At 43.4% G+C, this 15615-nt stretch overlaps 1 protein-coding gene and 1 non-coding gene across 2 annotated transcripts in view; both read left to right on the top strand.

Moving 5' to 3' along the window:
* TBC1D9 (TBC1 domain family member 9) overlaps window positions 1-15615 on the top strand; it is a 110078-nt gene that overhangs the window by 72637 nt on the left and 21826 nt on the right. Inside the window, exons 8-13 of the mRNA XM_045798932.2 lie at window positions 593-763; window positions 1509-1659; window positions 4358-4572; window positions 6907-7024; window positions 8320-8605; window positions 9344-9473. Coding sequence (XP_045654888.1) covers window positions 593-763; window positions 1509-1659; window positions 4358-4572; window positions 6907-7024; window positions 8320-8605; window positions 9344-9473 — 1071 coding nt within the window. The remainder of the gene's footprint in view (window positions 1-592; window positions 764-1508; window positions 1660-4357; window positions 4573-6906; window positions 7025-8319; window positions 8606-9343; window positions 9474-15615) is intronic.
* LOC123793418 (U6 spliceosomal RNA) lies at window positions 5327-5432 on the top strand. Its single transcript, XR_006779953.2, has one exon. It is a non-coding gene; the product is annotated as a U6 spliceosomal RNA (small nuclear RNA).

The raw sequence follows: 15615 nt of genomic DNA, 5'->3' as shown, positions 1-15615 counted from the left end.
AGAGGTCACTAAATAAACTCTGGAATCTGAAATGCAACATCACGATGATGACTTTATTATGATAAAATACATACTGTGTCCCTTTTTAATTAGGCCCTGGGCTGACATCCAGGGAAAGTGGAGCCCAGGAAGATAGGTGAGCAGCTCAAGTGACAGAGCAATTACTGGCAGGTGAAATGTATTGTAAAGATGATGACCTCACAAGGAACATGCCTGCTCCGTCCACCTGGTCCAAGCTCACAGGGGCATCAGAAGCCAGAGCGGGCATGGGGAGGCGGTCCCATAAGAGTTGATTCAGCCATGTCATGCTTTGCACGCATGCCAACCAGAACCTAGCAGCCAACCAGTTTGCTGCAAAAATGCATCTAAAATAAGAGGAAACCTGTTTTGAGCATCGAAGCTTCATGGTCTATGACCCACACACCTGTTTAATCTCCACCAAGCGCTGGCTTGCTGCCGTCCTCCTGTTTTCACATAGCAAGAAACATGTTGGCAACCATGACGTAGCTATTGGTGTCTGTACAGAGGACACTGAAGAAGTGGATTCTACAGCCCACACTCTTTCAACATCTGTTCCTCTCTGCATCGGCAGGTGTATTCTCGGCCCAGCAGCCTCGTCTCCTCCAGCCCCCAGAGAAGCACGAGCTCCGATGCTGATGGAGAGCGCCAATTTAACCTGAACGGGAACAGCGTTCCCACAGCCACCCAGACCCTGATGACCATGTACCGACGGCGGTCTCCGGAGGAATTCAACCCCAAGTTGGTGGGTGCCTCCTGCTTGTGCCTGAAGCTTTCCATGTTAGAACAATAGCACTTAAAAATATTTTTTAATCAAAGTAAACTCATAAGTATCCATGTAAATAAATACCTTCCTGTAAGCAAAGCAGATTTTTATCTAAATCTCTCATTAAATTTTAGAATGGCTTTTTCACGGAAGGAGATGAGTTATAAAGTACGGATGACATTTTTTTGTCTTGGGTTTTTTTTTTTCTTCTTTTTTTTTAAAGATTTTATTCATTTGAGAGAGAGAGCAAGGGAGAGAGAGCTGGGGGAGAGGCAGAGGGAGAGGGAGATGCAGACTCCCCACTGAGTAGGGAACCCGATGCGGGGCTCGATGAAAGGACTTTTGTCTTGTTTTTAACTGTTGTTTAAGTCAGCCAACAAGTACATAATTTCTCAGCCCACATTTAAAAATTATCAACTCATTTTCACTTGGAGGTGTGGACATAAAGCCATAAATATAATTTGCATTCTGCTGACCTGTTTCAGGTAAGTGGAATTCTGATTCTGGTCCAGAAAGCTTCAAAGCAGAACCACAGGCTTCAAATTAGGTTCCGGTATCAAATGAGGGAAGGACTATAGAAAATCTGAGTTCTTTGTTCGTCAGAGTTCTGTCCAGAACATAACCACTCCATTCACTAGGGGAGATATTCTGACTTTCCATTCAACCTCTCCTTGCCATCCTTAAAGTGCTTTGGGACATAATAATGTTTCATTATCTGTTTCAGGCCAAAGAATTTTTGAAGGAGCAAGCTTGGAAGATTCACTTTGCTGAGTATGGGCAAGGGATCTGCATGTACCGCACAGAAAAAACACGGGAGCTGGTGTTGAAGGGCATCCCAGAGAGCATGCGGGGGGAGCTCTGGCTGCTGCTGTCAGGTATGACCGGGCTTGGGCTGGGGGCCCTGGCCCCGGAGTGTGCAGGACCTCAGCGCTCCCTTTCCGCCTTCCATCATGCATCTGGGCTCTTTCAAATATGCAGCCCTCCAGTTCAGCACTAAATTGCCTTTCCTCCCTAGAGTGTTGAAGTCCCTCAGTGAAAACACAGAACACATATACAAGTGTCCAGATATTGAAGCCACCATCCCTCAAGTCTGCATAACCTCTTCCATCCCTTCACTAACACTACTTAGGAGAAAAGAGAACCAAAGGGAAAGAGCGTAATTCTTTGTGATTTGGGGAGTTTTTTTGCCTTCTCCTGGCTGTGCCCAGTGATGAGAATACATGTCATTGAGAATGCTTAAGTGTGGCACATGCTGGGAGTCATTGAGACACAGGGAGGGAGGAATGAGAAAGCCTCGTCCTTGGTTTTTGCCACCGCCTGGATTTTCTGGTTATCACGTGGAAATGGGAAGGAGAGGCCAGAATGTGCACTAGAACTAAAGGCCTAGATCACACTAACACCCCAAGCTGGAGTGCCAGGAAGGACAGGAGGGGGTGTGTCAAGGACCGGTGGGAAAGATGTGCCCACCTTCACTGGTCCACAGCCAGGCTCATGCCCCAACAGAGCCCTGTGGGGTCACCTTTGAGTCTTGCTGGAGACCAGAGGCTCTTCAGGCTAGGTCCATCATGCCTTCCTCCCAGCTTAAAGTGTCCAGTGTATCCCAGGGGTCTTTTCCGTCGTGAACATCAGGGCAATTTTTGGTGTCACCAGTCTTTATAAATCAGTTGCTGTACCTGGTTAGAGGCCTGAAATGTAATCATCTTAGATAAGCTTATTTGAATATTTTTATTTGAACCTAAGATGGTGCAACCCAAGTGCTGTTACTAAAACCTTTTATTTTAAAAATGACATTAAAATTAAAAGAATAGTGGCCACACTTACAGGAAAGCCTTTTAAAAACAGCCAAACAAACTCATATTTCTTTCTAAAAGTAGATATAAATGGTAATTGCCCGTAATGAGATGTATTAACATCTCAGCAGTTGGGGGATAGAATCCTAAAAAATAATTGGCTTTATGTGATTTATGTAAAACTAGCTTGTTCTATCCTCATTTACGTGGCTTATTTTCCTTAAGTAGACCAGCCTTAACTCCTCATTTAGAAATCCAAATTTGAGTCAAATGATCTCTGATTACAAATCCAGCCCAAGAAGAGCCTTACTGTCCCGTCTTCTGTCTTCCTTGTGTCTGGAGAACTAGTCACCTTGACAAACTGATTCAGGACACTGATACAGTAAATGAAAAATGTTATTTTCAACCTCATTCAAATTAGAAGTTATTTACAGGCTCTTTGGCTGAAAATGAGATTCAAAGTGAGAGCCAAGGAATAGGACACAATAGTACACAGCACTGTTGCAGAGACACACTTAGAGTTGGACGCCATATTTTCTTTAACGGTGATGGACGATGTGAGGCCACGGGGTGGAGAGGCCCTCAGCTCATATTTCCACCCAGCTCACTGGGGGTAGGATACATGTGGTAGGATGCAAGCCAGCTCACCTATGGAGAGAGCCCCACTCCTTATAGAGGAGCCCTGCCTGGGTCCCGCCCTGCTCCCCATGACTCTCAGAGCCACTGTACCAGGCCCTGGCTCGGTGTACGCAGTGAAGTGACCTGCAGGCCAGATGGTAAGATAGCTTTGCAAATCTCCCTTGAGAACAAAGCAAAAGCCAGTGTTAAGTTGCTGTCAACCAGACTTCCTTTTCCAGGGTGAGTGTGAGTGGGAAGGCTGTCTCTTCTGGGTGACTATCATTGACACAGTCCAGGCCAGCCCAGGGGTTCTAATTTCTAATCAGTGAAATACAGATCAGTTTATCCTGTCATTTAGTATGTGTGTGTGTGGGGGGGGGGGGTAGTATGTATAGTATGTATATATATGTGTGTGTGTGTTTTATATGTGTATATGTCTATGTATGTATAGATATTTATAATTACACGTTATATTTAATTAGATTTAGATATTTTCATACAGGCTTTTCTGTCTTCAAGAATCTTAAACTGCAAATATCTTAAACCAGTGATTCTCAACCCATTTCCCCATCCTCATCCCCACCACCTGAGGACTCCAGAGCGGTGCTCACTGTGAGGAATGCCCACACCACCCACTGCAATCCTAAAAACCCTTGCCTACATTTGAACACCTGCTCCTACCCTGCAGTATGGCCGTTCGAGTTCTTCAAAGCTTATGCGTTAGCAAGCCGTTTTTAAACTTGTTAAGGGAGACAGAACTTTCTCGTCTGAGTGAAATCTTAAGGAAAACCCCAATAAAATACCGGCAGACCTGCTATGGTGGAGGGAGGGATGAGACGGGGGAGCTTTGGCTCCCTCTTATTCCTTCCTCTTCTTGCCCCAGTAGTGCCCCAGAATCATCTGAGGAAGTTCTGCGGAACACAGATTTTTAGCTTGCAAACCTCTGATTTGGCTTACGATGAAGTTGAAAGAAGGATTCAGGCCGCAAGTAAATTTATTAGTCTGGCCGCAGTTGCAACAGCCCCCCTCACCTGTGGGCTGTCATTATGTTGCAAGTGTCCTTTGCGTGGTAAGGAACGCGAAGAGGTTCACCGGGTAAGCTGTGTTTGCAGACCGAGGGCAGGGCCCGCCCTTTCGGATGGTGTATCTGCTGGGTATCTCCTAGGTGCCATCAACGAGAAGGCCACGCATCCCGGGTACTACGAAGATCTAGTGGAGAAGTCCATGGGGAAGTATAATCTCGCCACAGAAGAGATTGAGAGGGATTTACACCGCTCCCTTCCAGAACACCCAGCTTTCCAGAACGAAATGGGCATTGCTGCTCTAAGGAGAGTCTTAACAGCTTATGCTTTTCGAAATCCTAACATAGGATATTGCCAGGTAAATGACAGAGGTGGTTTTTATTATTATTGTTTATAAACCAGTAAGTCAGTAAGAAGAATAAAGAAGAATGGTTAACAGAACCATCCCTGCATTTAAGTTTCTTGACCTCGGCACTACCGACATTGTGGACTGGATAATGCTTTGTTCGGGGTTGTCTCATGCTTTGTAGGATGTTTAATAACATTCCTGTTTAATAACACATTTAATAACACCTCTCCCCGAAATGCCAGTGGAACTGCCTAGTTGTGACAGCCAGACTGTCTTTAGACATTGCCAGATAGCCCCTAGGGAACAAACTCTCCCTGGATTGGGACCACAGCACTGAGCAGAGGAGCTGGGAGACAAAATGCCCTTTCTGGATCCGGCACCTCATACCTAGGTGACCTTCAGGTCGCTTCTGATTACTCTCTGAGCTACCCCTCATCCCTCCCTGAGGTAAAAGAGAGCGGGTCTGAGCCCCAGGCCTGTAATTCTGGATTCTGAGTCCCATAATGCTCCTACTTTGCACCTTAAGTAAGAACATACTTGAGAACATAACTTTTATATCTTATGATTATATTTTAATACCCAGGAAAATAAATGCTTAATCCAGTACTCAAAAAATGTTGCCCCCCTACCAACTAAAATTACCCCTTGTACTGGTACATCTAGCCCAATTTGGAAAGCGCCAAGATCACGTGACTCTAGACTTAAAGGCCACATATTCAGAGAGGCCTTCTCTGACCGCCCAGCTAAAAGCTGAAGCAGGCTTGTGCTCGCTTTGGCAGCACTGCACTAAAATTGGAACGATCCAGAGAAGATTAGCATGACCCATGCTCAAGGATGACACGCAAATATGTGCAACATTCCATATTTTTGTGGGCGATATTGACTTCCAGTACTGGAATCAGCAAGTGATGGGAATAGAAGACACACATAAGAAATGTGGTCAGCGATACTGTAATAGCGACGTATCAGTGTGTCTGTCGGGACGGACGGGTAGCTACACTGGCGATGAATGTAGCTAATGTATAAACTTGGGTCAACTATATTCCAAAAAAATGTGAAAAGAAATCACAGCAGAATACAACTTTTAATACATTGACAAATACCTCAAACATCCCCCAAATCCAGAAAGATGGCATAATATATTTTTTACTAAATGACCGCTTAACGCAAAAATGGATAGATAGAGGGAAAGGTAGGTAGGTAGGCAGATAGATAAACACTAAAGCAGGCTTAATTCCTCTACACACACAGTACGGGTCTTCCTGTACCACTGTATTTTACCTTTTTGCTAGCCCTTAAGTACACCCCCCAAATTGATTAATTAACCTTTCCATCTAATGAATCCTGCGAGACTGGTCACCGTACTGTACTCCCCCACTTCCTCTCGCCCAGTACTTAGTCCAGAGCCTGTTACAAACTTACCTTGACTGAATGACTAAGGAGCTAACCACGACTTTGATCGTGTACTAGAATCAGCAGGTTAATTCTCAAGTGGAATTTTAATAATGATTTCACTTGGGAAAATATTACAACTTACAAGAAAAAGCCTATTGGACCAAAATTCCTTTCTTTGGTATGTATGTTGTAGAGGTCGGAGGAGCAGTTACTGGTTTGTAAAAGATCAGAAGAAGTACAGGAGTTAGTTGGCCTCTACAATTACAGAATTCGTTTTTATCTTTTGATCTTTCTCTTTTTAATTAAGAGGACTATTAAAGTACTTTGAGCCTTGAGTGGTTATGAGCTATGTGGTAATATCTTTTAATAAAGTAGGTTACTTTAGAATTTAAATCACTGTTGCTTATCTCTACCATCCTTATCCAGATGGAAATAGTGGGTGAGGTTTCCAAATTTGAAAGGTTTTATTGTTCTCAGAGGAGAGCCTCAGGCCATGTGTACTGGGTTATAGAAACCATTATGGAAGATTAAAAAGGAAATATTTACCTTGTGAATTAAGGATTAGAAACACTGAGATTTTAGCAGGTTAAAAGCTTTGTCAAAGAGCCTTGGGGCAAAGGTTTTGAGTGAGGGCTTGCCTGCGTACAGGGGCTCAGTCCTTAGTGAGTACTGGTGTTCCTGAATGCCCTTAGCAGTTCCAGGCTCAAGGACTCAAGGTTTGTACATTTTTAAAGGGTTCTAAGTAATAAAAACAAAACAAAACTTAGAAGAATATGTATGTGGAGCTTGCAGAGCCTAGAGATACTTATTACCTGCCCTTCTGGTGAAAAAGTTTGCCGACCCTGTGAGACTAACTCAGTAATTTTTTAGGTCCACAAACTTTCTTATGTTAACCTGTGTTTGATGTACTTGAAATATATTTGATGACACCCTTTTTCATTCCTTGAGGCCATGAATATTGTCACATCCGTGCTGCTGCTTTATGCCAAAGAGGAGGAAGCTTTCTGGCTGCTAGTGGCTCTGTGCGAGCGCATGCTTCCTGATTACTACAACACCAGAGTTGTTGGTATGTGGGGATGGAGTTAACATGTTAACCCGTGGCTCATCGCGAAGGTGTTCCTAGAGCCAGGGTGCTGGCTAGAACACCATTTCCAGTCACCATTAGCCAAAAGAGTTTCAGATTATTCCAGTTTCCCAAAATGGGAATGAGAGGGCTTGAATTAATATGGATTGTACTCAAAGGAGCCCCATGGAGCTTAAGAGAATATACACATTTCACTGTTAGAGAAATCGTTATAGAAAACACTCGATGTCGCTGTCACTCTGTGGCATGTGGGAACTGCACCAAATATGTTGACCATCAATCAGATTTGACAAAAAAAAGTTTTCATGAAGCGGATGGACTCTATGGACAGCAGAAGTATGCAAAAAAAAAAAAAAAAGCATCTAAAAATTTATCCAAAACTAAGTTTCTATGGTATTTTTCAGAACTGATTTCATTGCAAGGAAACAATGACTATAAGCCTTTAAACAAATTACTGTTCTTACTCCTTATAATCCTCTCAAGTATTAGACACTGATTTTAGCAGGACAAGCTTTTTGTTGCTAGTGGTAAAATGTATGCTTTATGCTTCCCTCTTGTGCTCTTCATATCTAAACCTTTTCACACTAATTTGATTCATTGGAATAATTCTCTGGAAATGTCAGTAAGTTGATCATGAGAATGTATGTACAACTGGAATGCTTTTTTTTTTTTTTAGATTTTTTTTCTTTTTTAAGTAATCTCTACACTCAACATGGCCTTGGAACTTAACTCTCTAAGACCAGCAGTCTCATGCTGACTTACCACTAAGCCAGCCAGGTGCCCCTGGAATGCTTTTAAGTTTAAAAAAGTCACATTAAAAACAAAACAAAACAAAAAAACCCCACCTCATATATGGGGACTATGCATCCAGAAAAGTAACTTGTTTTTTAAATAAGTTTGCCAAGAAATGGAGCTACTGAGATATATCTTTCATGCCTAGCCAAACAATTACATATCAGGAGAACTTTCTAAACTGACCTTTCCAACAACCCTTATGGTTGTGTTATTGCTCTTTTGTGGTAGGGAACCAGACCAGGAAAGCTCCAGAAAGAGAAGAAGCACCCAGAACTAATCTGCTGACTGAGCAGTGTTGACACCTTGGTCTAGTAACACAGTAACTAGTAACATGGTAGCAGCAGAACAGTTAGAGAAAGGAGCCCAGTTGTCTCAGCAGCAGTTGCGAGCTAGATTATCTTAGCCGAGCTGATTGGTGGGGTCCCTCAGGAAGAAGGTGCGGTGGGTTCACCTGTGGCCTTTTGTGCCCGCCCCTGCTGCAGGCGCACTGGTGGACCAGGGTGTCTTCGAGGAGCTAGCACGGGACTATGTCCCCCAGCTGTACGACTGCATGCAGGACCTGGGCGTGATTTCCACCATCTCCCTGTCTTGGTTCCTCACGCTGTTCCTCAGCGTGATGCCGTTTGAGAGTGCAGTTGTGGTCGTGGACTGTTTCTTCTATGAAGGAATCAAGGTGATATTCCAGTTGGCCCTGGCTGTGCTGGATGCAAACGTGGACAAACTGTTGAGCTGTAAGGACGACGGGGAGGCCATGACTGTTTTGGGAAGGTAACGGGCGAAGCCTCGCTTTGTTGTTGTTGTTATTGTTACTGTTTTTAAAGATTTTATTTATTTGAGAGAGAGAGTGTGCACACGCAAGCAGAGGGAGGAGGAGGGGGAGAGGACAAGCAGACTCCACGCGGAGCCTCAGCGCTTGATCTCATGACCCTGAGGTCATGACCTGAGCCAAAATCATGAGTCAGACGCTTAGCCGACTGAGCCACCCAGGTGCCCTCTAAGCCTCACTTTGTAAACCGCCTCTGGCTTCTCTGAACTTGCCTTCTATCTTCCTCCTTGGTTTCATGAGTCTTAATTGGCTTGGTGGTAATCATAATGCCCACTTTTGTCTGTGGCTGAGGATTTATTTTAATAAGCTGCCTCTTTAGAAGGAGAATTTCATTCTGTTCTTAGGAAATTCTAGGCTTTTTTTAAAATGGCAGAGTTTGCAGGGGCGCGTGGGTGGCTCAGCCATTAAGCATCTGCCTTCAGCTCAGGTCATGATCCCAGGGTCCTGGGATCAAGCCCCGCATCAGGCTCCCTGCTCAGCGGGGAGCCTGCTTCTCCCTCTCCCACTCCCCCTGCTTGTGTTCCTTCTCTTGCTGTCTCTTTCTCTATCAGGTAAATAAATAAAATCTTTAAAAAAATAAAATAAAATAAAATGCAGCGTTTGCAGAACACGGGTAGAGAACCGTAATGGGAGAATTCCAAATTAGCCTCCCGTGACTTCTGATTCATTTCTTTGTCCAGGTATTTAGACAGTGTGACCAATAAAGACAGCACACTGCCTCCCATCCCTCACCTCCACTCCCTGCTCAGTGATGACGTGGAGCCCTACCCTGAGGTAGACATCTTCAGACTCATCAGAACGTCTTATGAGGTGGGTCTCATTTCCTGCCCGAGTGTTACCAGTGCTCTGAGAGCGCGGCACCTGCTTCCATTGCTAACTACGGGTATACCTGCTTCCTTTCACCTTCGGAGAACTAATTGTCAAAGCAAACAGCTGCCTAGCTGCCTTCCAGCTGACAGCTTTGAGCTCCAGGGATGGGAACAGAGTGGGGCCTAGGACTCCCGTGGGGTCTCAGACCATAGCGCAAATGGCATGACAAGCTCTGACCCTCTGGTGCTTTCTTTGCCATGCCCACCCTGAAGCTGGACCAAGTAGCAGCTCACATTCAACTCTGGGTGTATTAAGGAGGGGCTGTCAAGAGCAGGCCTGGTGAGGCTGACCTGTATGCATCAATCCACTTCCTGTCTCATGCCAAGTACTTGGGTCTTCCCTGAAGGAAACAAGCCAATTCTCTTTAGTCCAGGACACGTGGAATAGTGTATACCATCCTCGAGAAGACCCAGAGTCCTCGTATTTCTCTAAATTTGCTTGGCATAGGTGGGGGAAGAAGCCTTCCGGTCCACAGTGACCCTGGATCTAGTCCTGAGTCTCAGAGTAGAACTAATGAGCTTCTAGAGGTGAAGGAGCCAGTGTTATGGACTCAGGGGCATTTGGTGGTTTGTGGAGCCTCAGGGACTCAAGTGTGCATAATACCTAATGGTTTCTTCATTTCCTGATCCTTGACTCTGAAAACTTTTTATAGAAATGATCAGTAAGAAAGAACGTGAATACTCTGCTGAGCACAGTACCCCTGACAGATGTGTGCGGGTTGTAGGACTGTGACTGTCCGCATGCCAACTAGGAACAGCCTGGATTAATGGTGAGGGACAAGCTGAGGTCAGAAGAAACCTCTCTTAAAGTGAACAAAAAACTTGGTGCTTTAAAAAATATTGGTATAGATCCAGAAGCCTTTTCAGAAATGTGTGTCCTTTCACTCATAAAGGGGGCAAGACTGTTCATTTATTATTTTTAAAAATTTTCATTGACACTCAGTACATACTGAAAACAAAACATTTTTTGTATCTTTTAAAAAATCATAAAAGTAATGCATGTTTATTTTTTAAAATGTAGAAACTATGGAAAAATATGAGGAAAAAATAGTCTATAAACTGTATTTACCATATTTTCCCTCAAGTATGTTTTTATATTTGCAAAATACACTTAAAAAGATAAGTCTCTACTAAAAAGTGCCTTGCAAATCCTATTTTTCACTTAAAATATACAACGAGCACTCTAATGTATTAAATACTGTTTAAAGCCATAATTTTTTCTTTTTTTTAAATTTAAATTCAATTACATATAGTGTATCGTTAGTTTCAGAGGTAGAGTTCAGTGATTTATCAGTTCTTTATAACACCCAGTGTTCATTACATCACGTGCTCTCCTTAATGTCCATCGGCCTGTTGTCCCCTCCCCCAACCCACCTTCCCTCCAACAACCCTCAGTTTGTTTCCTGTGATTAAGAGTCTCTTGTGGCTTGTCTCTGATTTCGTTTTGTTTTACTTTTTCTTCTCTTCCCCTGTGATCCTCTGTTTTCTTAAATTCCACATATCAGTGAGATCATATAATAATTGTCTTTCTGTGATTGACTCATTTCACTAAGCATAATACCTCTAGAGTCCCATCCACATCATTGCAAATGGCAAGATTTCATTTTTTTGATGGCTGAGTAGTATTCCATGGTATATATACACCACATCTTCTTTATCTATTCATCTGTCAATGGACATCTGGGCTCTTTCCATAGTTTGTAAAGCCATAATTTTAATAGATTATTAATATTCTGCTTTAATGAAGTTCCAGAATTTATTTAACTGGTCACTTTTGTTGGACATTTATTTTGATTACTTCCAAATTTTCAGTATTTTACAGCAAACTTATATGGTATGATTATATATATATATATATATATATATATATATATTCTATGATAAACTAGTATGCAAATATCACATCTCTGATTATTAGAGTCCATTCTAAGGAATAGATCTATAGCAATAGATCAAAAAGTATGAATTATTTCCAAGCTCTTAGCACATGCTGTCCAATTTTCATAAAGATTGTCCTAATGTATATTTCCACCAGTGGAGGTTAAGGATGGCTATTTCACATCAGTCTCTCCAAAACTGGTTATTATCATAATTCAGTAAAGAAACATCATTGCCTCAGGACTTTTGGATAGCAGTCTGTTGGAAATTTTGGATGATTATTTTTCCAGAAAAAGAGCCCATGTGATTAAAGGCAATAGTTATTATTATAGCGGTGGGTGCTTTTTCCTAAAGTCATCCCCTGAAACCTTTGTTGTTAGGAGAATTCTGGACCAAAGTCATAAAGCTTAGTAGGTGGAAACACAGCTTTATTCTTGACAGCAGATAAGCTAACGACATGCTGAGGCAGCACTTGAGCTATTTTTAATGGGAAAGAGAAGAGAATGGAGGCAAGACCAAGGGCTGGTTTCCTGTCCGGCTGATCCCCTGTGGTGGCCCTTTGGCTGTCAAGCATCCTATCGCAGGATACAGCAGCGGTTTCCTTCCTCTGCCTGGATAGACGACCCCTTGTACTGATACCGATGTGATGCCTGCATCACCTGGTCTTCGATGCATGACTGGTTTTTTCTTGTCTCTACTTCGTGTCACCACACTGCTCATCGGTTTCCAGTGGCTCCCCAGTGCCTTACAGTTCAGCCTAGAGGGACCACCACAAACCCTTGCTTTTCTCTTTTTTCCCTCCTAACCATTAGATTGATAGTTCTCAGTCTCGCTTGTGCATTAAAATCACTTACTTTTTTTTCCAAAGTCAGCCTTTTAAAAATGTGAATTCCCAGGTTCCATTCCAGACCAATTAAATCTGTATCTTTGGCATGAGGCCTAAGAAATAAGTATTTTTTAGAAGTTCCCCTGATGGTCCCAGTGCCTGGTGAGGGTTGAGAATCCCTGCCCTAGATGCAGAATGGGGCCACTAGTCGCAGAGGCTGGTTATAACCTGGTTTGAACTAAGGCATGACACCGGTTTTCTGAGGCATGCAACACATTTATTTCTGTGCCAGGAAGATAGAAAAGTAGGAAAAACACTGGAAGTACATTCAGCTTTGAGGTCTTGTCAAGGACTCCCCAGGTGGCTGGAGGTAGGTTAGCTATCGATCAGATTTCTCCTGATGAGATGATAACTTTATTCATAAATGCCTCATGGAGAAATTCTTGCTCATTTTAAGTTCTCCTAAGACCCTACTGGAAGGAATTGTACAGACCATTTGAAAGACAGTATTCTCTTTTGTGGGCCGGCGGGGGGGGGGGGGGGCTCTGCAATTTTGCAGAATTATGCAGAAGTGCAAGACAAAGCCCCAGCCTTCGGGTTTGATCCATAGACCAAGGTGAGACCCTCCTCAGAAGCACAAGGGCACAAGAAGAACCTTACAGCACGCACATGGCCACTGTGCAGTTTCTTCGTGTTCAAGACAACCCAACCCAGTGGGTTGAATCTGAGAAAAGTAGGGGAAGGATGTGGCTTATAAAACACAGGGAGGAGTTTGTGCAGGACAAGCAGTTAGGAAAGTTCCAGATAATGTGTCGAGCTTATTAATGAGGACCACAGAAGTTACCGCTCGCTGAGAGCCTACCTTGTGTGGGCAGGGTGCTTCACAGATAGCCCCACTAGGTAAATATTAACCCATTTTTAAGGTGAACATGTAAGTTGAGAGAGGTTGAGCTAGTTTTTCCAGGCCACACAGCTAGAAAGCTCTCTAGCATTAAAGCTAGAGCCAGTGGGATTTGTTTGGATAGAACGGAGATGGAATTGTACATGTACATATGGACATGAGATCAGTTGGTCCAGGAGAGGCTGGCTAGTGGGGATCTTGAAGCCACTGATTTATTTGCAAGGCACTCAACAGCCCTTTGGAAGCTGAGGGGAGTTTTTCTTCAAGGACATTATTTCTGCTCCCCGTGCAATAAATTGGAGTGGGGAGAGCTGAAGGAATAGACTGGCAAAGAAGATACTACAGTTGTGTCAGTGGGGGAAGACCCCAGAGATACAAGAAACACTGTTTGTCTATCCATTTATTGAAAAAAAATCTTCATTTAAGATGTTGTAAGTGCCTGTCTTATGGCAGGCATCATGCTCGGCCCTGGGGATACCTTATCAACACCTCATGTGAATATTTTTCTTTCTCGTTCTTTAATGTATAGAGGTTTTCCAGCACAGTAGAAATCCAGAGGATGACCTGATGCATTTCCATAACCCATCACACAGTCCAACAGTTACCAACATTTTTCTGATCTCTTTCATCTAAGTCACTTTTTTTTTTTCCTGGAGTATTTTCAAGCAATCTCTAGACAGCATATTATTTCACTTGTAAACCCTTCATTATGTATCTCTAACAGGAGGGCATTTGGGGCTTGACATTTTTTGCTAATGCATAGCTTTGATTTCCAAGTTTAATTCTTAAAAGGCTACTCATCCCTCAAAAGAGAAATGTAGACCTCTAAATTAGTTATCACCAGTTGTTAGTGGAACCTGAGTTACAACATTAGTACATTCTGCCTGATCTTTAGATATGTGCTTTGTCCCTCCCCCTTTTGCCAACATTACTAGGAGTAATAACAGCCACCATGTAATAGTTGCTTTGCCTGTGTAGCACATAAACTTCTTACCCAACCCAAAGAAGTAGGAATAATTTTCCCTATTTTGCTGATAAGGAAGCTGAGGGTCATTGGTTTTCATGAAACTTCTGTGGAATGTGAGATTTGCATCCATATCTGACTGTGAAACTGTACCCTGTCTATAATACCCAGCTGTCAAAAACATGTCTCCTTTATAGAGGCCAGACTTTACATTAACAGAGTTATGGAGGTTTGGGTTTGTTTTTGTTTTTGTTTTGTTTTGTTTTTTAGAGGGGGAGAGGGGGTGTGGGATTGAGGGAGAGGAAGAGAGCGAATCTGAAGCAGGCCCCATGCCCAGCGCAGAGCCCCGTGCAGGAGCTCCATCTCACGACCCTGAGATCATGACCTGAGCCTAAATCAAGAGTCAGACACTTAACTGACTGAGCCCCCCGGGGGCCCCAACGGTGTATTTTCAGAGAAGGTGCTCAAGAGCAGGTGGCAAGTTCACATGACTGTGCCTGCAAGGCAGACACCAAGTGGGCAGGGGGTGAAGGAGTGGGGAAAAGTGGCCTTGGGGTACTAGGTGGTAAAGGCCTGCTTGGTGGTGGGCCAGTCTGTCTGCCACTGGAGATGAGGAACCACTGTTTCCAGAACCTATGATTTTTCAAGAGAACTTGGAGGTCATGATTTTATTTGAATTGGCCTAACTTTCAAAATACTCTCTGGGCCAAACGGTACGTGCCACGGTCTTTCTAGCCTATTGGCTGCCTCTTTGTAATTTCTACAACTTTTAAAATAAATTGTAGGTAAATATATAACGATACAGGGCATTGTGCTTTGACTTTTCCATGCCCTATCAGAATCAGTGATCCAAAGACTGAGAGTTGGGTTGTATTTTTATGCTCCTTTTACAGATAACAGAACTCAGAGAGGTTAGGTAGCTTGTCCGAGGTTTCCCGGTATGTTGGAGCTGAGATTCAGACCCTAGGTCTGTTTGTCTCTACTGCTACTCGTCTTTTCTTACGTTGTAAGTAGCATGTTCAAGCTAGCTAATAATCGGTTCACATGGGCTATTTTACATTGAAGCTGATTCAAGTGTTTTTTGTAAGCCTTCTTCTTGTGTGACAATGGTTTTTTTAGCCCTTTCTGCTAGGCAAAAATCTTGAAAGAGTTAGTACCTTGAGGAGAGCAACTTTGGTGGTAAATTAAGGGCCTGCTTTCTGACCCAGAGTTATGAAGGTGTTGCATGGATGTGAGTATTGTCATGAGTTGAGAGTTCTTTAAAGATCGGAGGACCCTATAGAGACAACCCATTTGGGAAACGTAAGAGACTCCATGCGACTCCAACAAACAGAGTCCACACTGACTTCATATCCTGATTCCTTCTTATCTTCTTCCTCCTCATCCTTCTCTTTCCTTCACCTGAAGACCGCCACCCCGCCCAACACACACGTGTGCAGGACAGACAGATGCCACCACTGCAGAAGGCGGCAGGGGACAGTTCGGGGGAAGTACTCCGTCAGCTGTTCGAGAAT

Source organism: Ursus americanus, chromosome 13 (assembly GCF_024610735.1).
Source record: "Ursus americanus isolate L20-20 chromosome 13, mUrsAme1.1.p, whole genome shotgun sequence".
In the NCBI taxonomy this organism is placed as follows: domain Eukaryota; kingdom Metazoa; phylum Chordata; class Mammalia; order Carnivora; family Ursidae; genus Ursus; species Ursus americanus.
This window is presented reverse-complemented; position numbering and strand designations above follow the sequence as displayed.